We start from the raw sequence: 26,839 nt of genomic DNA on the forward strand, positions 1-26,839 counted from the left end.
TCGTCCCGGCTCCTATCTCCTCTCATCCTATACTCCGGGACAGGTGGAGGACCCGCCCCTTCACCACCTGGGCGGGGAAGGCGCTGCCGGTTTCTCCTCCCTCTCTTCCTTGCTCCCTCCCCATCCTCCTCCTCCTCCTTGGCGTCCCCAGAGGGAGCCCCTGCGCTCCGCGACTGAGTGGTGAGCGCAGCCGGGCGCACCCCGTCCCACAGCCGCCTCCAGCCGCTCCGCGAGCCCTTGTGCACCCCCCGCCGCCTGCAAGCAGGAGGAGCAGAGGTGGGAGGAGGAGGAGGAGGAAGGCAGCAGCCCCTCCGCAGTGGGGCACGCACGTGTGCGCGCAGACCTCGACGGCCGCCCTCCAGCATGCTGCTCGGAGCTGCGCAGGGCAGAGCGCCGGAGAGGAGCTGATCGCTTCCGCGGGAGAGAAGCAGAGCAGGAGCGGCTCCGCCCGTCCCGTCCGACCCCCAGGCACTCCGCTGAGGGAGCGGCAGTCCCGCAGCATGGGCGGCCGCAGCCTCTTCGCTGCCGCCGGGCCCCGCGGCGCCGCTGTCCTGGTGCTGCTGCTGGGGCGATTCGCTCTCTGCCTCGCCGTGGAGGGAAAGAAAGGTAGGGGGGCGCGGGGGTCCCGCCGCCCTTTGCCGGCTGCGTCCGGGGGGATCAGGGAGCCGGGGCTGCGGGCGGCTGCGTGCCGCGGCCTCCCGTGGGAAGAGGCGGTGGTAAAGTCCCAACTACTTATTTCTCTAAGAAAAAAGACAATTCGAAACAAAAAAACCCACCTCACAAACAGAGAGAGCGGAGAAACGGGGAGAAACCCAAACCTATAGCAGCGATCACGCAGCCCTGACTTCCTGATTCTTGGCTTATTTTCTTTTGTGGGGGTGGAGGAAATAAAAGGGAATAAGCCTTGGCATATCTCATCAGTCGTGCTTCTCTCCTTTAGTGTTTCTTTTTTATTCTTCCCCCCTTCCCACGTTGCCCCGTCGCTCCCCGGGGAGCGTTCCCCGGCTCAGCCCAGCACAGCCGCTCCCGGCTCCTCTGCACCGTGGCGGCGGGGAGAACCCGCGGGGTTCCGGAGGAAGCACCGCTCCGGTAACCCGCTGTCTCTCTGACACGGACACCTCCGCTTGTCCTGTTCAGAAATAGTCATAGTAATAATAGAAAGAAGTATACACCTGGGGTGGGGTGACTGAAAAGAAGAGAAACTTCATGTGGGTTCTGGTTCCGCAGTTATCAGAAAGGAGCGATTTATCCGTGTCCGACCCGGCGCGAAGGAGCCGCCGTCCCGTCCTGTCCCGAGCCTGCCGGCGCTGCCAGCCCCGGCGCTGCCCGCCCGTCCCGGCGGTGCGTGGGAACAGCACGTCGGGGCTGGCTGTGGGGCCGGGGTGTGGGGCTGCCGCGGGTGCCTGGGTTTTCCTTCTTTATTGGGAGAAGCTGTCTCAGGGGATGAGAAGGCGTTTCTGGCCGGTCAGGCCCGTAGCTTTTTCTCTGTGTGTGGTGTTCTCTTTTGTGAGTTTGGAGAGCAGGCCCTGGCTGCTGTTCCAGCCGGAGAGCAGTCCTCTTTATCTTGGAAATCTGCCAGTCGGAGGAAAAAATGCAGATTTGGGTGGTTTGGTTTTTCTTCTTTTTCCTTTCATTCATTTTAAAGAAAAAGCGGGAGAAGGGAGCTTTCCAGAAAGGCTGATTGCATGGCTTAGAGCAACTGAGTTAGAGTTTTTCGTGACTTTGGACTGTAAAACCGCCCTGAAAGTAAGGAACACCCCATCCAAAAAAACTAGTTGCACAACCTTTAAAAAGCAGAAAGATTCTCTTGTTCCAGAAATCAAGTTCATACCTGTTGTTGATGTAACATGGGCAGTTTTTCTTTCCCGGTTTTCTTTTTATTTATTTATTTATTTTTCCTCACCCTTTGAAGCTGATGAGAAGTAAAGTGCCTCCCATCTGCTCTGCCTGTCTTTTGAGATGCAGTCTCAGGTGCACATGCCCTGTATAATGTGTAAAGAGAGAAGAGAATTACCTTGTTTATAATGTTTAATTCTGTGTCTCAAAAGCTTAGAAGGTTGCCAGTATTTTGAGGATTGCTAAATAATAATCAGTTACATGATAAATTCAATAGGGATTATTCTCAGGATGTTGTGTCAGCAAGTAACTGTACCTCTCAGTGGCAGAGGTGAAGCCAGAAGGATTTCTTCAGAAAGCATTAATCAATTGAGTGGACTTTATTAGTTTTTCCCCACACTTGAAGATGAGCAAGAAAATTACTCAGAGGCATAAAATGAAGCAGCATCTGAGAATTGTGAGATACTGTTTTGGAGCAACAGGTCCAGCAGGTAGCAGAGGATCAGTGTATGCTGGGGACTGCCTCCTTGGTCAAATGATAAGACCTAGCATCAGAATTCAGAGAAATGCTGAAAGGAAGCTTGCTGTCATAAATATATGCAACACTTCTGCAAGTTCAAATCGCGTGTGAAATGCCACTTCTTAAAGCTTCAACCTGATTTGTTCTGTTACCAAAAGGAGATGTCTCAAAAAAAGAAAAGGTGCCTGGGCAACTGTTGGAAGAACATCAGAATCAGCCTAAAAGATCCAATCAACATAATGTTTCAATGGAAATTTAAATATAATTGTGTCTTCTCCCAAAATTTTAGGATTAAATTTCTTGAAGATGGATGAGAGAAAATTGGTTCTTATAACTCCGTAGTCATTAAGATACAAAAAAAACCCTAATTGAACATATTCCAGAACTAAACAGCATTTCTCAAAAGTGAAGTACTGTCATCACGGGAATCAATACCCGCCTCTGTCTACCTGCTCTGATGTTGACCCACATTAAGCACAGTGGAATTAATCCGGATTTCTACTAATGTACCCTGGGAGGCCTGCTTGGTGGTACCTGAAGTAAATAGCTGTGATAGCTGGCATGCAGCTTACCCTGGACACATTTGACCCATGTTCTTTTTGTGTGCCAGTGCTCAGCAACAGTGCTACAGTTCAGCAAATTGCTTTTTGTTGCTATATATTGGTTTTATATCTCTAGTTTTGATCTGTAGCTGCAGCCGTTGTGGGATGGGAGTGTGCTGCTCCGTGTCGGGAGTGTGCATGCAGGCGTGCTGGGCAGCTCAGGAGCTGCCAGAGTGGACTGTGGTAGCTTTTTGTTTCTGGAGTCTTGTACAAAGGACTGAATTCTTTAGGGTATTGAAATGCTCATGTCCATGGCAGGTGAAAAACCTTTGTCTAATATCCTGTGCAGTGTTTACGTGTGGGCTGTGTGTGCACTTACGTTGAGTATTGCTGCCCTTTACATTGTCTTGTAATTTCTGCACTGTGTATTATTCTGTGCTTGCTTATGACAGATGCGTACAAGTAGATGAGTCTTTGTGGATTGTGCAGAGCTTGATCCAGTTACATGCAAGCATCCAGCGACTTTTTAGATACACTTCAGTGTAACCTGGCTGCTGCTCTGTGGAGCAGAGACCTGGCAGGAGAAGCCTGTGAGTTGTGCCTGCTATGGCCGTTTCCCAGGAGCAGGGGGCTGCCGACACATCCACAGCTTGGCTGAGGAATCAGCAATGCTCTCTGTCTACCTGGTACTAGATGAAGAATGTCTTATACTCAGGTTTAAGTCCTGGGAGAGCTGGTACACTGTTCTCTCATTCCTGTGTTTGTATTACCACTCACACAAGAGGAATTTTCTATGTGGACAGGAGCTAATATGTTTGTGTAGGTATTTATTATGTGAAGTCTTGCCTATGCAACCATCTATTATTTTCAATTCTCCTGGGTAAATGACCGAACATTTTTCGATTTGGAAACTAAAATAAATCTGTGCAGTCCTGATGGTAAATATGGTTAGAGAAATGGAAACTTAGATACTGATACAGCCCAATTTGGTAAGATAATAGAAATAAATAGTGTTGAGTGTAGAGCTGCTTTTATTCCAGTACCTCACTGTGTGAATGCTTAAGAACAAAACCCAAAACCCGTCACTAAGATCAGCAAAGGGAAGGTAAAATGCTGGCATTCGCCTCCTTAATTCAGGCAATCTGCAAAATATAATGACTATGTGCAAAATTTTACAAGGGAGATTGGCCTCTTAGCAAATTGTGTGTGTGTGGTGAGCAAACTAGATGCTGAAGTGCTACTAAATACAAATGTGTTATTTCTTGCATCAAGAGTATATTAAGAGATTTGCAGATAAATAGGAAATCAAGATCAATGCCCTGGAGACATTACAATCAGAGTAGTCCATTGTAATTTATTTGTTAATTTATAAAGACAGACTTTTGGGGAGTGTCACACAATGCCATTATGGTCCTCAGGGCTGACTTTTGCATTTAGGTATCCATGTATCACTGAAATCACTGAGTTATGCTAGCTTTAGCAGCAAGATAGCTGACTAGCCAAACCAGTTCCTTCAGAAAGTGTCCTTATCTTCCTTGAGCACAAACTGCCTTTGCTTAATAGCTCTTCAGAAACAAGCCTAGTGGAAGATTTACTTCACTTTTGGGAGGATGACTGTACGTTCATGGAGTGGTTTTGCATAGAAACTGTTGATGTTGCTACAAACCCTTGCTCTAGTTCAGTTTTCAGTAGTTTGTGTGCACCAGAGAGTGCAGTCACACTGTGTATGTAAGTGAATTTTTCCAAAAAGAGCTGATACTCAAAATTGGTGTCAGCATGTTATGTTATAAGCACCAGCATTTATGGGTATGAGAACTTGTGTTAAATCTCATGTTAGGCTTGGATCTGTATTGCAAAAGGGTCTGTGTAACACAAATTTGACTTGTAGAACTTTTATTTGAGGGAGCCAGAACTGGCTATACTAACAAAAGCATCTTCTGGCTGTTCATATTAGAAACACTTCCTGCGGTGACCTGGCTGACAAACCTTTCTAAATCTAGACTAGTCAAATTCTGTAAAAAGATTACCTGCTAGACAGAATAATTGTCATTTTGGAATTGTGTGAACTGCACTAGGCATATTCTAATTGTGCTTGTAATTTCTCAAACCCCCATTCTGCTCTACGGCTTTCCTTGGACATTTACTAGTGGAAAATGAACTTCTGTCAGTCAGAGCTCATCTGGCACAAGACTCGCATTCAGCTTGGCTGGGAAATTGCTAGCTTTATCAGAAAGTTATTAGGAAATGCAGCAGAGCTGTTATTTGCTTCTCAGTGGAAGGATCGTTCTCACTTTTTGATTCCTGCATTTGCTTTGTGGCAGTTGTAGGAGGTGTGTAGCCTGCGATGAGCACTCGAGCAGCAGTTTTTGCAGTGACAGGGATAGCTGCCTGTCTTGCACTTGTGTCGAGGTTAGCTTGAGCATCATATCTTGTTCTAAGTGCAGAACTTGCCTCTCTGGGTCCTGAGCAGTGCTTCACTCAGCACCTGTGATAGCGACCATGACCAGGAGCTGTGTGATGCTGAGCTCTATGGCAGAAAAACAGGGATGATAACGAGGGGCCCTCACTGCTGGGATGCACCTTTCAAACAAAGCTTCGCAATGCCACACGCTTCTGGTGATGAGGATGGTATAAGAGCTGTGTTGGATGTGACTCACCAGAAATCCTCTGTTCCTGAGGATCTCTGCTGTTCATACCTCTTGGCTTTAGAGAGCTCATGAAATGCATGAGAACACTGAGTGCCTGCACTATGGGTTTATCAGCATTGCTTAGGTGTTGGTGGAAAGTGTTCAGGTGAATTGTCTTTTTCCAGGCATTACTGGTACACAGGGTGGAAATCTGCTGCTTGATGTTTTGTGTGGACTTTGACAGTCCTTATTCAGCTTAATACGGTACTAACTGATCCTGTTAAGTACATATGGATTTGACCTTCTCCTGTGCCCCTTCTTCCAGGAACACTATTAGTAGGTACAGTATGAGACCTTGTGGTGTTTCAGTCCATTCTGGTTATGTTATTCTTGACTTCCAACTGTGGCAAATGGAATTGTAATGCTTCCTTTTTTATTGCTGAATTCTGCTGACCTAATCGTATTGAGTAATAGTGTATTTTTTTTTTTAATTTCAGAAATAGTTACAGAACATTTGGCATTAATATGTGCAGAAGAAGTCATTCTTCAAGGAAATGTGGGAAAAAAAGGTTGTGCTCTTCTGTACAGAGAAGTTGGACCAAAATAAATGTCTATTTCTGCTGAAGCAAGATGGTTCCGTATTAGGAACTGCGGCACAACTTTGTAGTTTGTCTTATAGGGGTAATGTGTAGGTGTGGGTATTGTGCCCTCCATGCTTGATGTTATTGAGGGTTGCTCAAAGGAAGAAACATGAGAAACCTACCTCTCTGATTGTGTGTTTAAACAGGAAATCAATCTTTCTGATGACCAGAGGGAAAAGATGTGGCCATGTGGGTTGGCTGTTGAGCTAGCAAGTGCAAGTGCTACCACACCTTTTTAAAATTATTTTTTGAAAAACAGGAGGCATAGGTAGGAGAGAGACATGATGGATTTATGTATCCCATAGGGATGTGTGAGCTTTCATTGGGAAGCTTCAATGCAAAGTGTGTTTTGCCTGTTGTTGGATCCGTGCAGGGCAGATGTAGGGATTCTCCTTCTGCCAGCATTCCTTCATCTGCTCAGCACATCTGTGTACATGGAAGTAAACATCTGTGTGTTCACATGCATTTTCTACTAGCAGAGTGCATTGAATCATAAGTGACTTTTGTTTGTTTCAGTGGTTGAAGAGGAAAAAAACCCCAAAAAACTAGAAAAAAATAATAATTTCCAGTCATACCGAAGCAATTTTGTCAGGGGTGGTTTTAGTGAAGTGAAGGGGAAAAAAACCCAGCAACAAAACACCAAGAAAAAAACCCCCTGTTTTAATATAATCTGGAAGATCAAATTTGACTTGAGACGATTTCTTTTCAAGTTGGGTAAGAAGCAAAATGAAATGCCATTCGAAATGAAAATGTGCAGGTTTATTTTGAAAATACCAGAATACCACTTAATTTTCTTATACCTCCCTCCCACTTAGTTTTTTGGCCAAAGCATGTTTGCTGAGCTTGGCTCAAAAAATTAAGGTTTTGGGAGTGGGGTAAACTGTCATTTGTATATACATTTATAGTTCTGCTGTGATCTCTGTGAACAAGTCCAAAATGCTTGGGATCACTTTTTTCTATTTTCATAAATTGAAATAATGAAAGAGTAAAAACAACGAAATAGGGCTGAATAAATACGTTTAAATTAAAAAAAGCTTGGTATCCATTATCTTCCTGGCCTCTGCATGTTTGGCACCTTCACCATATGTTGCTGAGCTCCAGAGGAGCCTGAGCCTTGCAGGCTCCTTGCTGGAGGTGCAGGAGCAGGCAGGCGGGGACTCTGGGCAGGCAGGGTGACACTGCCGAGCAGTAGCAATGCCCCAAGGGCCAGCAGTCCTTCTGTGTGGGTTAAAAGCCTTCTTGTCTAGGGATTACCTCTCTCTGGTTCCTTTACCTTGCAAAGGTGCCATGTGAAAGGTAGGTAGCCTCCCCAGGAGTATCCTCTAGCTCCTTGGAAAAGTGGGGGTTTTGCCAGCCCCCTCCATCCCAAACTGAAAAACTGTAAGTATTCAGGATCAGAAAAAGCAGGTGTGCCAGAACCACTCTGCTAAGGTAGATGGTTCCTTCCTGGGTGCAGAGACCAGTAGGGTTGGATGAGTGGGCAGGGACTGTGCCAAACAGGATGTTTTCTGAATAAGAGGTGGAAGGAAAGAGAAGAGGATATAAACCAGCTGTCTTGATGACAGGATAGTAGTATTTTAGCTCTGGCTTTTATAAGAAGAAAATTATCACTTTCTGGGAACAGGATTTGTATGTTTGGTACATGGTGGCATAATCCCTTCCTTCCCATCACCAGATTCTGCAGTAAATATGAAGACAACCAGGAAAGCTCTGGAAATCGGCCAGTCTTGGCACTGGGGCACTGTGAGCTCACAGAGCACTTTTCCTAGATAGGGAAAAGTATTGTTTTACCTATCATGATTCAAGGGATTGAAGCCACAGAGACATTGAATGCTTGCCTGAGGCAACACATCTGGCCACTGATGAAGTTGCCTGCTAGTATTTTGGCCTCTCACCCCATGCCCAAGCCAATGATAAACGCTGCCTGAAGTTGAAGGTAACCGACATCCTACTGAGGCCTATTCACAAGCTTTGAAGAAATGTCTCATGCAGACCATCATTCCTTCCCTTTCCAGGAGGCCCTTCTGTGTGCCCTTCCTTGGGGACATGTCCTTTGATGGAGGCTGGCCAGAGCCTGGGATGAGGTGACCTGTGGTGGCATGCGTCTGGCTTGGCTCCTGGTGGTTGAGGCGTGCTCACTCCCTGCCTGTGGTAGGACTCAGCATGCCTGGCCCCTTGCTCCACCGCCCGGGGGAAGCCGCGGCACCTCCTGAAATAACGGCAGTGTGAGACAGTAGCTGTAAATCAAGGTTGGGTGCAAGCAGTTGTAAAGTCTGAACTGTTTCTAAATTATGCTTTCTGTGTAGCTGCAGCATAGTTATGATGGTAATTTTCACTTTTGCAAGGTCTAACTTTAAAAAAAAACCCTAAACCTAACCAACCAACCAGCCAAAAAAAAAAAAAAAAAATAGCTGCTTCTGTCTGGGGATATGTATTTGCTCCCCCTCCCCCATTAAGTCTGAGACGTATGTGCAATTCTGAAAGTTGAGTTTGATTCATGTGCGAGGCAGTGGATGTTTCTTCTTGAGAGCTGTGTACTTCAGTTCTGCAAAGTGAAGTTTTGGTTGCATGTGCAGTTCCCTATCACTAAGCAATTATTTGATCTTGAAAATACCAATTTTCCCATTGCATTATTAATTCATTACATTGGAATTAATTTTTTTAAAATTAAGTTCACAATTTTTTTGTAGAACAATGATGTTTTCTGAAGTTCCCTCAGGAGGTAAGACTAAAGCATGAGCCAGGGTTCAAGGAAGAAGCTTGTTTTAGCAGTTGGGTCAGTTATTTCAACAATGCCTTTGGCAAAGAAGTTAGAGGCTGTTTGCACAAATCAGTAACTAGTTCCCATGATTCAGATTGAATCACGTAGCTCAAGTCATTTGAATAAATAAATGACTTCTAGTAAGTGAGACAACCTCTGCAATTAGGATGGCATGTTGCATATTTCATGTTATTTATTATGTGTTTTCAATAGATATGATTAAGCTGGTTTACACTTGGAATGATAGGTAGCATTTCAACACAAGCCACTTAACCAGAGCTCACATTAAAATGAGGTGCACATTTGTTTTGCACAGGTGGCATTGTGCTGTGTCTTCTACACTTACATTTTCTTGTGAATTTTCTGCAGATACTTAACAGGAAAAAGAAATCACCTGGCCAAGGCCACCTCCATTTTTGTATTTGTAGTGGGGAATTCTCAAGCAAGTGCTTCTCAAACATTTACAGTTGCTGCAGTCTTAACTTTCCTTCATGTCTTACTTGGCCATCAACTCCCATGGATGTGTATAACCAGAGGTGCAGAAAACTGCTTTTCTCAGATCTGTTTATGGATTATGTGCTGACCCTGGTGTTCTGAAGGGGATGTGCTTCATGGATCACCTGCAACTTCTGGTCTTGGGTTTAGACTTGGGATGGGAGCATTGCAATTCAATGTAGAAGGCAAGGAAGAAAAAGTCTTCTTGTTCTTTGTTTCCTGATGCTATTCTGTAGTTTGGGTTGATTTTAGGTAGCTATATTACCAAGCTGAAAAATCCCAGGTAGTTTTGATGATTTTGTAGATTTAAAAAAATATATGGTCACTTTACTACTCTGTCATACCTGTTTGTACCATGGACAAAGCAATGCTAATTTAATAAAATTCACTCTGAACAGTCAAAGGCAATTAATAGCACTGGTTGAAGGGGCTACGGAGAACAGGTAAGATTTAGGGCTTACTGGCCAAGTGATCGTCTGTGCTGCTCAGGAGAAAATTTTGCTATCATGTTTCTTTGCAACTTTTTCAGTTAATATAGCATGAAAGGTACATTAGAGACAAGTGATACCTATTTGATAAAAGAGCCTTTCAAAGTAATGAAGGTATCAGATCTTCAGTGCCAGATAAAAATGCCATTTTCCATATGTGATCATTATTTCTTCAGAGAGTGGAAGTTACAGTTCTCCTAACTGAGGGCATTGGTGGTGAATTTTGCACAAACTTTAGAAGCTGGGAGAAAAATAAAAACTTCTTATTTCCTTTAATCATTGGTAAGGGACAGCTGTATTATGAGAAGATATGACTGTTGAACAAATTTGCTTCTCATGTGTTAAATCTGAAGGTTCACAGATCATCTGCTGGGCACATGAAGACAAGGAAACCTTCCCCCACAAAAATGTGGGAGAGTTGTCCTGAAGTCTGAGTGACTGGTTGGCACGATGTTTTGGAAACTGCTGAATAGTAAGGGCTTTTAGTGCAGATCTAAGTTACAGGAGTGGAGTGGTTTTTCTCCTCCATTTTTGTTGCAACCTATTTCTCATGAATGGGATTTTGACGTTCTCAATTCTTGAACAGGATTCAGTTTGTTTTACTGCTCTTCAGACTAGTTCAGCACCAAGTACATGCCTTTTTTTTTTTCTTTCCCATTAAAAACAAACAGAAAACCCCAAGTGTAAAACCAATTTAATCAGAACAAAACAAGCCAATTTTTTTGGAAGCAGAATTGTTAGTTGGCAAAGTCCTGACTCTGGAAGCTGATTTGTCACAGCTGGACTGTAATTGAATCTGGTAGATTTCTGCATGAACATGGGTTTTGCACCACAGAGCAGTGTGTAGGACATGGGGCCCTTGGCATTTGTGGAGAGTTGGGAAATGGTGAAAGCGTGACTTTGACTTCTCTCCCTTTCTCTCCCTGGCTCTGAAAACGTTCCTAAAAAACAAGCTGTCAGAAAACCAGTGGTAACAGTCACATCTCCCCTCCCTCAGGTACTGATCCAGGTCTTTCCTAATGGAGGTCTGTGGTAATGTGAACAGAAGATGAATTATGCCCAGCAAGAGAGTTTTTTTCCACCTCAGGTTCCATATTTGAATTTTGACTGGTATCAGAATGCTGAGACTGTCCTTAGTGAGGCACAATGGGTAACAGGGCACTGATTGCCCGTGCAAATGGACCCTTTGGTGTTTAGCTTTCTAATGAAAAAAGCCCCTTCTAGCTGGTCCTTGTGTATCCAAACATGCTGGGGACACGGCACAGGCTTCTATGCCAGGTTTCACTCATGTAGCAGGGGGAAGTCAACATGAGAACTGAGCTGATGTCTGTGCAGCAGACTGAGTGAGGAGCTTGCAAGGTGGTATCAGCTCCACACTTTGCCTTTACTGCCATGTTTGTAACAGCTGGGTAGATACTGATGCCATTGTCAGTACCCCAAAATTACCAGCAGAAGTTCAGTCTTCAAGAGTAGGAGCGGCGACAAGTATTTCACAGCAGATCTGGAAGGGAAAGCATGTAAGACAAATGTATGTTGTGTGTTCAGCTTCCACCTGCCTGTAAGGATAAGTAATTGAGTTGCAGCATTTTTAATTTGGTGTAAAAATAATTTGTGGTTCCTAATTTGACCTCTTGCAGTGAAGGAGTTTGCAGTAAGAGGTGAAGTCAAAACTTGAGCATCTGCAGTTATCTGGTAGGATCTCATTATTTCTTAAAACACCTGTTTTAGGATACATGCCCAGTTAATGGATCAGTTTGATATTTGTCTTTTTGTTTTTAATTTGAAAGGATGACCGCTGAAATGCTGTCTTACTTCTATCTAGTCTTCAAGAAGTAATTAAGTGTTGAACAATGGTATTGTCAGTCTGTTTCCTACCTAATAAGCTCTTCAAGGTGCTCTTGTTAATGATTTTATTATTTCAGATCTGCTTTTGTTCTCTCTTTCCCTCCTTAATGAGGCAGATCCCCTAGGCAGCATCAGTTTATCACAGTTGTCTGTGGTAGATGAACTAATCCAGCACCAAGGAAGTTTGTGTTCAGCAGTGTGTAAGATGCTCCCATCAGTATGTGTGGATAATTCTGGCTGACACATGAAAGATTTAGCATGTGCAAAAAAGGAAGAACAGACCCTTTTTCTAAATGAGGGTCATCTTGATTTGAACAGCAGCAGTCTGGTTTGCATCAATGAGTGCATGTTATTCAGTGAATTAAGAGTAAAAATAACTAATTAACACCTTTTTATTTCTTTTCTATCTGGTAATTAGTTACTATGACCCAAATTGATTCCTTATAGCATAGGGCATAGAAGGGTGTCAGTGGCAAACTCGGGCCAAGAACTGAATCCTTTGGTGTTCTGGAGAGAAATATCACCTTTTTTTATTGTATTGTCTGTATCATGTAATTTAATACAGATATGCTAACATCTGTGTTTTGTATTTCAACTTATGAAAAGAAAATCTAAATTGACTGTTGGAATTTTAAAGAAGGGTTATTTTATCCTATTTAGGTATGGTACCTATTGGATCCTATCTGTGTACTAGAATACGGTTTCAAAGACTCAGATCATTTCAGAAACAGCAAACATATCACTTCTAAGTAAACAGATTGATTATAATAGAGGGGATTAGAAAATGGATTGTTGTGGGCCAACACTGTACTACTGAGAGAGATGATATCGTACTGGTAATCTCACTGTTGGGCTTAATGGCCCATAAATTCTGATAAAAGCTTTTGTAAAATTGTCAACAAAAATTCCATTCATCGTTAGATTGCCAGTGAGCGTCTTCAGGTCCTGGAATAAATTGCTACCATCAGTTGTGTTTATGTAATTTCATAAAATAAGGCTTTCACTCTGAAGATGTAATAACTAATAATAAATAATAAAAACCACTGTCAGCTAAGAATTAATGATTCAGGTCCACAATTGCTGTAGCTGCCCAGAAGTTCCTTACCTGGCTTGGGCTGGAGTGGGTTTACATCTGAGGTTCCTGTGTGTAGATGACAGGCACTTTTTCATTACCTCTGCCAGTTGCTCACTAGGTCAGCAGACACAGGCAATGTCAGTGCAGAGTTTGTATGAAAATTAAAAAATAGTTTAAGTTTACTATATTTCTACTCTGTTGTTAGCTTTCACTGTGGGTTTTTTGGCATTATAATTACTAGAATATGAACATTTAAAAGGCTTAATTACATTCATAAGAATTGATACTCCATTTAAAAAAAGAAGCACAGAAATGCTTAAATTTTGTCAATGATATACAAGCTCTGTCAATGTATGGTCCCTTCAAATTGTTTTCACAGCTACTACCTTCCTATCTCCTTTCTATTCCCCTCATCCCTTCCACATGACTGGTCAGATTAATTATTGGCCATAGTGTGATGCAAAATGGGCTTTGATCCAAAGTGGGAAGAGAAGGAAGTTCTTTTGCAAGAAAATAAATAGCACAGAGTATTTAACAGTGCATTAAGCAACATCACTGTTAATACTGCACTGATAATGTAGTGAGGACAGCAGGAAAATGTCATTAGTTTAGTCAAGCAGTGTATTGCTCCAGCTCTGATATTTTGTTGGTGATACTCAACATATCCAATGCGTAAGCATTGCTAATACAAAGTTTAATGGAGAGTTGAACATGGACTTTCTACCTGTGCAGCATGGGATAGAAAGGAGGAGCTGATTTACCTGGTTGTATGTGGAGTTTCATTTTTGTACTCTGGGGAGGAGGGGAACAGAAATGTGCTAAATAGACACAAGGTCTGTCCTCCTAGAGTTACTGCTGGCCTATATTTATTTGTTTTATTTTCTTTAGGGGGTGATGGTAGAGGTAAGATAGTATCTTGGGGGAATATATTCTCCAGTCTCCACCTGTACAGCTTCAGGACTGCTTTGCCCCAGAAAAATATAATTCTTAAGTTAATGATCTTGAATGGCTCATTGATAAACTTGCTTGCTCCATCTCCACCTTCCTGATGTACTTGACAGTGGGTGGTAAAGTGGAATTCAAGGAGGGCCTCAAAATGGCTCTTCAGGTTCAGAATGTGCAACTTTGGAAAAAAACATTACAGCTACATGCATGGAAGCTTCTGGAAAAGGTAAAATTATGGGCAGCTGGAGGAGAGGGAAGAAAATCTGGAACTCTTGCTTGTCAGTTACAGTAACACTGCAGCAGGGACATGTATTTTCTCTTCATGCTCAATCCAGCAAACCAAAGGCATCATATCCCTTTGAAGTCTGTGGATATTTTCCCTGCCACTGCAGGTTCAGGGTTTTTTTATTACTTTATTTGCCTAAGAAAATTCTTCTCATCTAGTTTAAAGGGAAAAACTGATATGGAATACTTCACTGTGTTATATGAACTCTATGCCAAAAAATAATTCTCCCCAAACAGAAGGTAAGATGATAATCACATCCCAAGATTTTATGGTATCAGTGTTATAACTTGCAATGAGTCATTTGCCTGGGTAAGGCAAGTAAGTCTAGTAAATAGATATTCTGGTAATTGTCCTTCCACTTTCTTTTCCAAAAAGATTGTTTCTAGATACATTTTTGGTTGTGATTAATTTGGGTGAATTCTTTAGGCTGTGTCAAGTGCTGTGGCTTCAGGCATTGATTTCTGCCAGCCAAAGCAGTGGTCTCATGGATTAGCAAAAATGAGATATCTCTAAACTTGCTGGAATGAACTTGATGGAGTTGAGTGGCATTTCACTCACATGCACTGGATGTGTTGAAGCCAAAATTTTTACATGGGAGCTCTTGCAAAGAAACGTGTGTGCGTGTGTGTGTAGCATACACCTCTCTCTCTCTCTTCCTGAGAACTATTTACTGTAGGCCTGAGATGATACGTTAATATGTAATTCTTATTATATAGAGGCCTCTGGCACTCTTGCTTTATCATTTAAGAAAAAATGGTGTTACCACAGCAACTGCTATGCCACCCAGTACTCAAGCAGCTCCCATCTATGTAGCGCTTATAAGAGTACATTAGACAGATTTCTAAAGTGCATGTAGCTAAAGTGAGAGTAGGAACTGAACTCTTGGTGAATGCTGCAGTGGAAGGAGATCATGAATTTGTTCAGAAGTTAATGGAAATAAATAGCGATAGATCTAATTCAGCAAGCTCTTTGACAGATGTGTTATTTCAAGTCTATATGCAATCTCTTAGAAATCAGCCAAGTTCTATGTTGAGCTAGAGTTTGTACAAGTTCAAGAGTCTTGTTTTACAGGTGACAAAAATTGCATTGTGAAAGGGAGTGATGGTTTTGAGAGGTTCCAGTGATGACACTTCTCTAGGGTGTGACTGCTGAGGGCGGATACCTGACATTTCTCTACAATGAGCCACTGAAAATGACTGAAAGGGAAGTAATGAGTAACTGGAAGTATTAGAAGTTTAGATTTGTGGGTAGTTTTGAGTTTTGGACAAGGTTTCATATTACATTTTTGCATCACCTGTATTTGATATAGCAAGGAATCTGTGTTGAGGGGTGTGTATATAAATATGTTTTGTTGTCTATTAAATGTTAGAGTGGTAAATTGTAAAAGTTTGTGTACTGTAAAATGCAATTGCTTAAGGGAAGGCAAGAGACCTAGGAAAGACTAGGAAAGATTTTAAGCTAGTCTGAACCTAGTAGTGTAAACCTGTGTGAGTTCTCCTTTTAAGACACTGAGGTGTAAGAAAACCCTGCTATAGCTGGGTGTTCAGGGCTGAACCCAAGCCCTGGTGAAGCTATAGGTTGTCAGTAAAATGCCTCTGAAAATTCACAAGTTTTGCATGAAACCATGCTGGGTTGTAAGATAGCTTTCTCCTCCTAGCCTGGGTCAGGTAGGCACAAATATTGAAAGATCAGTTTGGGATGATTTCTGAACCTCGACCTTTTATACCTTCACTGTAGTATAACTCACAGCACTTAAGCTGCTACTTCTTCTCTATAATCCCCATTCTGATCATGGATTCTCTCTCTTGGTAACTATCTTTACTGTCACTCTTACTCTAGGATGGTGGAGCAGGTTTATATTTGATAACTATCCTACAACCTCAGTATGTTTTGTTTGAACAGATGCAAAAGCACTTGGAAGTCACTGAGTTAAAGGCAGCAATAGTGACTGTATCCTGGAACTGGAAACAGCCCCTTTGTGGTGCTGCCCAGACAATAAGAAAAACTAACCGACAGGGTCCCTAAGAAGTTTCTTCAGACACTCAATTTAGTTCTGGTACAAATATGCCAAGGGAGTCCAGTGTATAAAAGATATTTCATGCATGTTCCCAGTACTGTATTAAATGAATAGGTGTGTAGTGAAGGTGTTCAGAAACATAACATGTATTATAATTTGCCTGAGACAATAAAAAGAAGTCAGTGGTCAAAAGTAGAATTTTTAATTATATATTTTGTTGTTTGTATGTAGTACTTTAAATGTACTACAGCAAAGATTGAATGCAGGCAGTGATTTATCTCAGAAATATACATCCACCTTCAAAAATCCAGCCTGTCTTCCTGATATCTAATTAATCACTCACTTCTGATGATAAACTCAATGTTACGTTGGGAATGCTTTCCAGCACTAGCAGGTTTTTAACAAGCTGCTTGAGATGCATATTAAAAATGCTTTTGGAGACATAGAGGCAGAAAAGCTTAGAAGTCTGATGACTGTTTATCTGAAAGGAACTCCCACAGGCAGAGGAACTGGGTTCACCATTTGTAGTAGTTTAACCAGGTAGGAAATTTATTTGTTCATCTGCTCACAGAGACATTGAGGGGACAGTCTGTTTTGAATTTTAAAATCAAAGCCAGCGGCATTATTTCAGTACATGAAGTTCAGGGCCTCGCCTAAAGGATGTGGTGGTAGGTAAGGGCTGATAACTGAAAACAACTTTTTGTCTGTAACTCACGGCCTGTGCACAAAGTGAAAGTGAGTGATTGCTGTCAGGGAAAGGAAGTTTCCCAAGGTTTAGAAAGTTATTTAATGGACTCCATATTTCATTGCACCAGATTTATTATAATGCTTAGCACTCCCAGTTTAAAATGCATGTGTTCCCTTGCTTTGTTTCCTGATTGTATACAGCATGATATGCTAAAGAGAGAGAGCTTGCTTTAGCTATGGATTAAGTTAAAAACCAGAGGCTTCTGAAAGCCAGGCAAGTTTGTTAGCATATTTTCATTTATAGGAAGGAATAGCAAACATTTACCTGTGCTGCAGGCAGCTGCATGGGCAACTGTTATCTAAAGCTAACAGTCCTTTTAAATGCACAGGTATGAAAAGGGGACAGTGTAAGTATCTTCAGTACTGTGATATGGAAACATAAGATCACATTCTACCCTTAGGTAAGTCTTCTGCAGCCGTACTGAAATGCTGAGGTACTGTGCTCAGGTCTGAAAGCAGACCTGGGTCTACAGTCAGGAAAAGCAATGCTCAAAAGCAAGGATGCAAGTCTTTCAGGTTTGCTCCCAGTCTGGGCTGTCAGGTGTAAAGGACTTGTTTGTTTTTTGTTTTTTGTTTTTTTTTTTAAAAAAAAAAAAAAAATGTTTGTCCTTTACGATTTATTGTAGATAAGTCCTGTGCCATAGTCTGCCAGTTACTTTTTGTTGTGTTGGGTATTTATTTTAGACCACTGTAACTGCAATAAGGAATTTTGCATGGAAATCATAATCTGTTGCAGATAAAGCACAGGATTTTGGCTTAGTGTCTCAGTATGAGTGCTCGAAGAAGTATGCCCAAGAAAAAGATTCACCAAGGAGGAGCTAAAACTACCTGAATTCAAGTATCAAATCCTTAGCAAGCTCTGGATTTTGGGAAGAGCTTTGGTTTTGATTTTGTTTGGGTGGGTTCAACTTGACTGTATAGGGATCAGAATAATGGATTTCCCATGAGATAGTCAAAAGAGGATTATAAAATCAGGATCTGTGTATTATAATTGTCTGCACTGTTGTGTAGATTTGATATGGTTAAGCTGCACCCCACCCCCAACCCCAAGTAATTGTGCATTATCAAGAATTATGTGCTGCAATACAAGGTGTGTGTACTAAAGAGACTTCATTTCCTTAGGTGTCAAACAAAGGGTGAGTGAAGCCACGGCAATGTTTATGTGGTGGAGTCTTAAAAATTGCTTGTGTGTGCATGTTTGGAAACTGCCACAAAATCTGCTGGTTTGGGGAAATGTACCCGTTACTAATTGCCTCTGACTTTCCAAGGAATGTGTGGGCATCCTGAAGTGCCAAATGCTGTGCTGGGACTGCTGCTGGGTGGGTGATGCCCCTGTGGGAGCCCTGTCTGGGTGTGTTGGGAGGAAGGATGTGCCTGCCTCACGGCTCCTGGCACAGATCACAGCCCTAGCACTCCGGCCCAGCTCTGCGCCTTTGCTCTTTGGCCCCGGCTTGGCATCTGCAGGGATTGGTGCCTCCTCGATAAGCTGGGAGGTTGTGTGTGGGTTAGGCATGATTCACCCTGTTAAAACTTCTCTAGGTGAGGGCTGTGTAACAGCTTCCTTAAGGTCCCATTAATTTATCTGTCCATGGCATTTTCTCAAAAGGCTATCAGGGTTTCTAAGTTGTGGGCCAATAGAAAACAGGGAAGGGAAAAAAAAAAAAAAAAGAAACTTATAAAGCTTTGAACTATATATTGTCCACAAACTGTCATTGGCCATGACTGCATATTTATTAGTTCACAGCTTTAGAATATTCTGCTTTCATTAACATGGAGAATTAATCTGCATCGTGTTTTTCTGCAGCATTAGCAGCAATCCTTTGGCTGAATACAAATGAGGGGTTTTGCTGCAATCCAAATTCAACTGCAGGTAAAGACTTGAAGAGGATATTTGTGAGGCACCTACATGGCATAGTGAATTCTGGTTTGGGTGTTTGCTTTTTGTTATTGTTTTTTGGCTGGGTTTTGGGTGATGTTTTAGTGACACTACTTTCTGCAGCATGCCAGGATAACAGGTGGGATATTTACATCTCCATCCTTAGTTTCTTTCTTTATAGCATTTGATACCGTAGAGGCCTAAGGAGTGTATAACTTATTTTCATTGAAAGAGAGTTTGGTCCGTTGGCAAAATCTCAGGACAATAGCTGCTTTGCAGATCTAACATGACCTCTGAAAAGAAAAGGCCTTTATAAGGTGAAACTAGCCCTGTAATATTTGGGAAGTCTGCAAGAGGTGCCACACAACTTCTGCACTTAACTACTGTATCACAAGGATACTTGCAAACTGGCCAGACTGAGCTGTGAAAAAGAGGATTGGACACTTCTCCTTGGCCAATCTTGGTCATGTTGTGTTTGCTTTATTTTCTCCTGATGTGGGATAGGTGTATTCCTTTGCCCAACCACTCACCTGTTGCCCTCACCATAAGTTTTCAGTTGGCTGAGCATTCTCAGAACTGATTTAGACAAAGCTTCTTAGGAAGGAAAAGCATCTTATAGCTGGGAAGAGTGAAGAAGAGCACTGTGTGATGGCTGTCCATTCTATGATACGATTCAAAAGGTGCTCCTTTCCCATGATTTTTATTTATTTTTAATTGAATATTTTCTTTTACATTATGTGCATTGGACAGCAACACAAAATGTCCTTGGTAGCTTCATGGTGTTTTGAAAATGCATGTTTGTTCTTCAAGCTTGTTCTGTACCTTTGTCCTGGGCTCCATTTTATTGGCAATTTAAATCCATTAGAAAGAGAAACAAGTCTCCACAGATCCTGTTATGTATAACAGCTTCACATTTAAATTTGAAGTGTAATCATGCACAAACATTGACTTGACCAGTATTGCTACTGGCATTCCTGTTAAGTGGATAGTTTAAGGCTTAATGACCCCTTTGAAACCAAGTGCTTGCTTTCTGTCATGTATTGATGGTACTGTGTGAGGCCAGCAATTGAATTTTTTAATTTTCTTTTCAGTGATTTTTAGAAAACGTTTCAACTACTGGCCTGGTTTATTTGCTCCATTACCCTCACTGGTGAAGATGGAGCTGTTTGTAGAGGGCATGTGCTGTCCAAACCCAGCTGGTTCATGTAGCATGCTCAGGATTTCTTCTCAAAATTGGTGAATGCTTGTTAATCTGCTTTTGTGATCATCATGGCAAGAAGTTGCCAGTTGGAGGAGAAATTGATATGATGCAAGAGACGATCCCTCAGGCCTGGGGCCCTACACAGCAATGAAAATTTTCATTGGCGAGCCCAGTCACCAGGGGGTCTACTTGTGGTGAGATCTGAAAAGTAAAGTTGGGGAGGCCTTGACACTGAGTGTTGCCCCACTTTTTCCATAGTGTGCTTAAGGGTGGAGAGAGCAAAAATCATAAAGTCCCTGGTTTCTGAGTATCTGCAATGAATGAAAAAGTAGTGCACAGAGGTCTAAAATGCAACTGATTGAAAAAGTAAATGATTTGAGGTTTGGTAATGGTTCAAATTGCTGGAAGCTTTGGGATGAAGTACATAGAGATGCCCACTTTTTACATCACTTAGCATTACTTTAACATAGGACAGGCTAGATGCTCCATGTTTTGTACATGGGATTGGCACTTTAATGCTTTTAGCCTCCTTCTCCTACCAGAGAAAAGTCTGCATTAACCACTGACACTGACTGAAGTCTTAGGCTGTGGAGTGAACATCCCCAGCTAAAAGTCGAGGAACCTGAACAAAATTGAGTGAACCTTTGCACCTTGTTAATCACAGTTTCTCATCCCATTATGAACTGGAATGATTTAATTTAAAAAGGCAGCTGGCAAAACCAAGAACATACTGAACTTGGCATCAGTCCTCTTGTGCAAGTCTGTGACTCATAAAAGACTTGGACACAGGATGAAGCACCTTCGGTGAGAGCCCCTGGCTGCTACCCAGGACAGCTGCAGGGACACTGCAATCTCCTCTGCCAAATGAGGGTGTTGCAATATGCAGCCACTCCTGAGCACAGAGGGTCTTTCCCACTAGCAGCTTTCTTCCATGGAAAAATGTATTCCCATAAGCAAAGACTGAGCCTGGGACCAACCTGGGGGTTCAGATAACATCTTCCAAAATGCCACTGTGCAGAGATTGAGTAAGCCTTTGGTTATGTCTGCTCTTTGGGAAACTTCACAGTTGCAGAACATGGTGTTCCCCAAAATCATGTGTGTGACCAGAGGCAAATGGGCATCTGGGGAGATAGCAAACTTCTCTTAGTTCATCCCTCATGGTGTTAAAGGAAATCCTGCTTCCAGATCGAGCACAGTGCTTTCCACAGTGCTCCCATGAGATCTTTCCACCTCTTGCCAAAGTGTTTGCATTCCTTTTCTTGTGGAGGGGCACAAGGAAAGTTGGAGAAATCCTTGCAAAAGGCAGGGATTTTGGGCTTTTGGCAGGCCTGTAAACAAGGAGGTTCCTGGCATTCCGGTTCTACCTTTGGAAAGTTTGTTGTCACGTTATGTAGAAGAAGCTCTGCTTATGAAGGGATAACTTGCTGCCCTCAGTTTATGGAAATACACAGTGGGGCTGTACTCTTGGGTGGTGGATTCTATGACCAGTAAACCTACAGTTTCTTTAAAGTATGACATTAAAGTGTAACTTTATTTTTCTACTTAAGCTGTGCAATTTGGCTGTTTGCAGTATTCTAGAGAGGCAGCAAAATTACTGTTGGCTTTCCCACAATAAATCTTTGACCTTCCCCACCATTTAAGCATTAGCAGATTCCCTGTGCTGTGTACAGGGGCGGAGAAAAGAGCTGTGGAGTTACACATGCTGACACACACGCACGTGTTTGTTAGTAGCTCTAGCAAGCACTTGGCCTGTGATCTCAAGGCAGTGCTGGGGAGTTTCTTTCCTCCTCTGCACAATACTGGATGTAGAACAGTTATGCTGCAAAATGATATTGTACAAATAAGGCCAAAACTGTTACTCCATGCGATTCGCATCTTGTTCAGCACTCCCCCAAGTTCCCTGGGGGAGACCTGTAACATTTGTTGGTGTGGATTTGTGCAACCTCCCACACCTAGCCCAAGGGGCACTTGTGGTACTTGGCTTCTTCTTTCAAGCCCTCAGTGTTCAGGCACTGATCTGTCATCTGGCAACGGATGCAGAAGTTGAAACTTCAATCTGTGCATGATGCTGATCATGGAGATGTAGCATGAAATGGAGTTTTCTCCGTGTTATGTTTCCATGATTTTCAGACTTCAGCAGCTTGTGAGCTTTATGTAAGCTGATGGATGCAAAAGGAGTGCTGAGCGCTGTAGGCATAGGGCAGGGAGAGGAGCAGAGAGGATGATTTCAGGGCTGCACACATCTGTTACCTTCATGCCATGCTCACAACAGAACAGTGGGGGCTTTTTGACACTTTGGATTTTTTTCAGTTCAGTTGCTCAATCCCAGATTTTGTTTTGTACATTACTGTAGTTTCACATTTCACTGCAAATTATTCACTCCCTGTGCCAAAAATAAGAAATTTGGAGAAAATACTGAGCAGGTTCAGGAAAGATGGGTAAATACTTGTGTTGGAGGTGATTAGCTCCGTAAGTTACACTCAGGTTCAGATGGAGCAGATGAACCTTTGTGCGGTACATCAGAGCCGAGTGTGAAAATAACGGGTATGAGTCTTATCTGTGGCAGATTCCAAGCCTCTCCCTTTGAGAATAAACCAGACAAAAGGACATCTGAACACTTCTGATGGCTGAAAGATCTTATGAATTACAGAACATGTCTAAAACAGAGTGAGACTATACGTTGTATTACACATCCAGAGGACAATTTCTAGTTACTGGGTTTTGCTAGGCTAACATTTCATCCGGGATGGAAAATATGAGGCTCTCCTTAGCCTGCACATTCTGCAATAATATTTTATCAGCAGGCAAAGTCTCATTAAATACACCCCATCGGCTGTGCTCACACTGCCAATTTTTGAGTGGAAACATTGTATTAACTTGGCTGTTCCCTGCAGGATATTACTCTTGGAAAATTATAACAAAGTGAACAATCCCCAAATCAGCATTTTTCATTTAGATCAGGCCATAATTTACAGTACGGTATGGATCTACACCTGCCTAGAGAATTCCCTGTCTGCCGTGGCAGGGAAGAGTGTGCATTTCTGCATTTGGCCAAGAAAGCATTTGTCTTACATGCACGCAGTGGTCTGGATCCACATGGCCTCTGTGTTTCGCTGTATGTTACATGTGATGACTCATTATCAACTCTAAATCCAGGCTGCACATCCATTTTAGGACCACAGTTTATCTCTTGCATGGGAATGACATGCACTTCCCAGGGCCAAAAGTGAAGGACAGGGTTTTGCCCCTCGCCTCATCAGATCCCAGTGTGCTATAACTAACTTGATGTGAAGACTTTACAAAGGAAAGGAAAATAATATTTCAAACGCTGAATAAAAATCCACCACCAGTGCTTTTAAAGAGGAGTTTCAGGGCAGTCAACAGAGCTGACTAAGCAACCCACCTCCTTGCACTCAAGGGGTTTGTTGCTTGTAGCATCTGTGGTTGCTTTCTTAAATGGGTTAAGCCAATGCAGTGGTTTCATTAAAATTCTGGAAGCTTTAAGTAAGCAGTGCCCTGAATGTCAGTCAAAAGAGCAGAAAATTTTGCTGTTAAAGGAAAAGGAGAAGAGACCATTCTTCTTCCCCCTGTAAAGTTTTCCTTGTCAAGAGTAAAGCAGTTCACTGCATGTCCATAGGTTCTGAGTAGTTGTTCTCTTTTGTTTGCATAACGACTTGTATCAGCAAATGAAAACAGTTCAAGCTATTCACTTTGGCAGTTTCTTTTTGACAAATGCAAATACTAAATTATAACATGCTGGAAAAGTCCTGTGTCCTGGGGGCAAACCAGCCCTTAGTGTCCACAGAGGTGTGGTTGATGGTGCATTTCTGTATGTATTTACTTACATGTATCCATGGAAATATATGTCTGTTCTTATTTTCACACATCTGCTGCATAGAAACCCTGATTCTTTAAAACATTACCAATGGAGTTTTTATCAGGCAGCCTTAGTCTAACTTACTATCAGATATTTCCTGACAAGTGGAGCTATTCCAGCACCAATACTTCTGAGACTGACAGCTTTAGATACACAGTCTGTGGATACTGCTGTATGTTAAAAAATAAAATGAAATAAAATTTACTCAGGGAAGTATAGTGCTTTTTCCATCCAAAACATTCTTTTTTATTTTTCCCTTATACCATTAGAGCTGAGGAGAGGGGGGTAGATATGGTTTGTACTACTGTCTTTCATTCCCATCAACTCCTATATGTCTTCTCCCTTTCATGCTCAGTCTAACCTGACTTAATATTTTGCTTCAAAAGAGGGCAGTTAAACAAAAGGTTTGCGCTTTGTGCCAGCATCTTTGAAGCCAACCATGAGACTCCATTCCCAGAGGATGAAAGATAATTTCCAAGGAGGCCAAAAATTTCTAGAGCATAAACAGAGTAAGTGGATGGTTTCACTAAATGGCTGGATTTATTAATAATTGCATTAACTGCCTCTTATGGTTCTACACCTGTTGATTTTTGCATAATTATTCTGGTAACCAGCTCAGTCTTTCCAACACCAGGGAGGTGTAGTGAGTGATGTCTAGTGTTGTTTCTGCCTGGAGAACAGGATGAAAGTGAAGGTGCCAAATCAAAATTTTTTTAAGAAAAAGGGGAGCAGCAATAGTTAAATCTGCCCTGCACCCTTGTAGGTGATGAAATTAAATGGAATGATGTTTTGGGGAAACTGGGAAGTCACGTTATTTTCATTCCTGTCCTGTGACTGCTCTGTCAGAGTGAAAGAACATCTTTCATGATTTTCTTTTTAATTTTTTTAAACATTAAAATACATTCACCAAGACTAGGTTCTCCTTTACAAATTTGTGTTTAAGGGTCAGCATGTTTGAAGCCTTTGTGGGTGGGCTCATAAAAAACTTGATCTTTCTTCATGTTCTTTGCATAATGAAGAAGAAAAAGTAAAAACACCTCTGGGGGATCCTGGTAATTGAAACCTAATTCCCAAGTATTTAAGCATATTATTGTCTTTAAAGACAAGGCCAGAAAAATATGGGAACATCCAAGGACTTTGTAGATATTTGTGTGAGGGGAAAAAAATTCACAGCCTTTACTTTTTTTTTTTTTTTTAAATCCAGTTGTATTATTTTTTCTTGAAAACATAATGAGAACTGCTAGATTAAATAAGTGGGAGTGGCATATAAAATGTTGATTTGCAGCCCTACCACTCGTTGAGGGGAAGGCAGATGCATCCTGCGCAGTTACATCTCTGTTGAAATTCACCATGGAGTTGAGAAAAAGAGATGTTTTTCTGGACCTCTCAGGTGGAAGTGCAATGAATTGACAGGCTCATGCCAGAGCTCACTCACTTAAGCTCATGGGCTGTTCACAATTACACTTTCCAAAGTTTTTCCTGCCCCTTAAAGATATGTGGGATTACTAGCTGAAGATAAGGCTGGTAGCAACCCTAGTGCAACCAGTTAGCCTGATTTGATCCTGTTGTGCAAACAGAGAGTGGAGAACTGAGGGAGGAGGCCCTAATGTGAAGGTAAATCTTACTGCTTTTCAGCTGAAAGGTATCTTTACTTTTCACCTTCCAAAAGAGAAGGTATGTTGATTTGGTTAGGGACTGGGTTCAAAATCTAGGTCTTAGCTGTAATGAAATGTTAAAAATCAATAAACAATGAGACAGAACAACTGTTTTCCTAAGGCAAATTTGAGACGGTTGATTAATCATCTTTCAAACTTGCAGTGATACAAAACACACACCCTCTTGCCATAGCAGTTTAATACCAGAAATTATTCTATAGGTAGTAGAACATTTAGAGCTGAACTGAGATTGGGCAGGGGATGTTGTAGAGACCCTGGTTTTATGAAAATTTCTGGGGAGTGCAGCATGGAGGAACTTCTTGATCCTGTCATGACTTATGTTTGCAGCCTTTGTTTGGTAGAAAAGTCGTTTGCTAATCTCACTGATGCACGGAACTGTGTTTGCTAGCGGTTTGGAAAGCATGTAGGATTCCATGCATCCCATAAGTATAGGATTTAAGGTGCTTCACTTCTTCCAGGAGAGAGGCAGAAGGTTACAGCTGAAGAACTACAGGACAGTTGCAGATGTCTTTTGACTGCTTGACCTTTATAGGTCTTCTCTCCCACCCTTTTAAACGGGAAAGTTGCTCTGAGTTTGAAGTTGTTAATCATTCCTCACTGCCCCACTGAGTTCTTGGGACTCTCCTGATCTTCTGTGTGGAAGCTGGATGCTTGCCAGCTGCACAAGCTGGTGTGAGCCATTCCCACAGGCCTCTTGCTGAAGCATCAGATATGTCAAGGCTGTCCTAACCTGTTATTGGGAAGTCTCCAAGTTCTAATAGATAACATGGTTGAATTCCATGCATTTGTCTTTGGGGAGAGATTTCTGGGTCCCTTCCCACATTTCAGATCGGTGCTTGCCTGCATACAGTTAAATGCCCATGGCCAACGCTGCAGTCTGTGGAATCCATTCCATGGAGGACACTCAGAGGTGCATTGCTTAGACCCTAGCTGAGGGAAGAAAGATGGGTGTTCTGCTTGTGTTGTCTCATCCCTCGTTATTTGGGAGAGCAAGGTGTTTTGGAGAGGAGGGTCTTTTTGGTGTTTGGATTTTAAAATGCTGTCCCATGGGCAGTTGGTATGGAACATGGGTTCTGTTAGACCTGTCTCACAGTAACACTGCTTCTCTATATGGGACTTATCTTTAGGGTTTTCAGAATGTCTGCCCTGAGGTCACAGGCTCCCTCTAAGACTGCTTGTGACGAAAAGTGCTGTAACCTATCTTTTTTGAAAGGGAGAAATGAAGTTTGGACAGAGACTTTAAGTTGCCTGGGATAGTTACTGGCTTTTCCTACAATTCTCAGGAAAACGTGAATGTCGTGGTAGAAGAATCTGTTCTCTTGTGCTGAGGTGGCAGATCTGATGGGTAACTTCTACCTGGCAAGATCATTATATGTAATTAGGA

General features: G+C 42.2%; 1 protein-coding gene across 1 annotated transcript in view; it reads left to right on the plus strand.

Moving 5' to 3' along the window:
- The first annotated feature begins 205 nt into the window (after positions 1-205).
- Positions 206-26,839, plus strand: part of EGFR (epidermal growth factor receptor) — a 153,220-nt gene continuing 126,586 nt past the window's right edge. The window contains exon 1 of the mRNA XM_066190628.1: positions 206-606. Within this exon, the coding sequence (XP_066046725.1) occupies positions 501-606 (106 nt within the window). The 5' untranslated portion in view covers positions 206-500. The remainder of the gene's footprint in view (positions 607-26,839) is intronic.

Source organism: Chamaea fasciata, unplaced genomic scaffold (assembly GCF_029207755.1).
Source record: "Chamaea fasciata isolate MVZ Bird 193981 ecotype frontalis unplaced genomic scaffold, bChaFas1.0.hap1 SCAF_1, whole genome shotgun sequence".
NCBI lineage: Eukaryota > Metazoa > Chordata > Aves > Passeriformes > Sylviidae > Chamaea > Chamaea fasciata.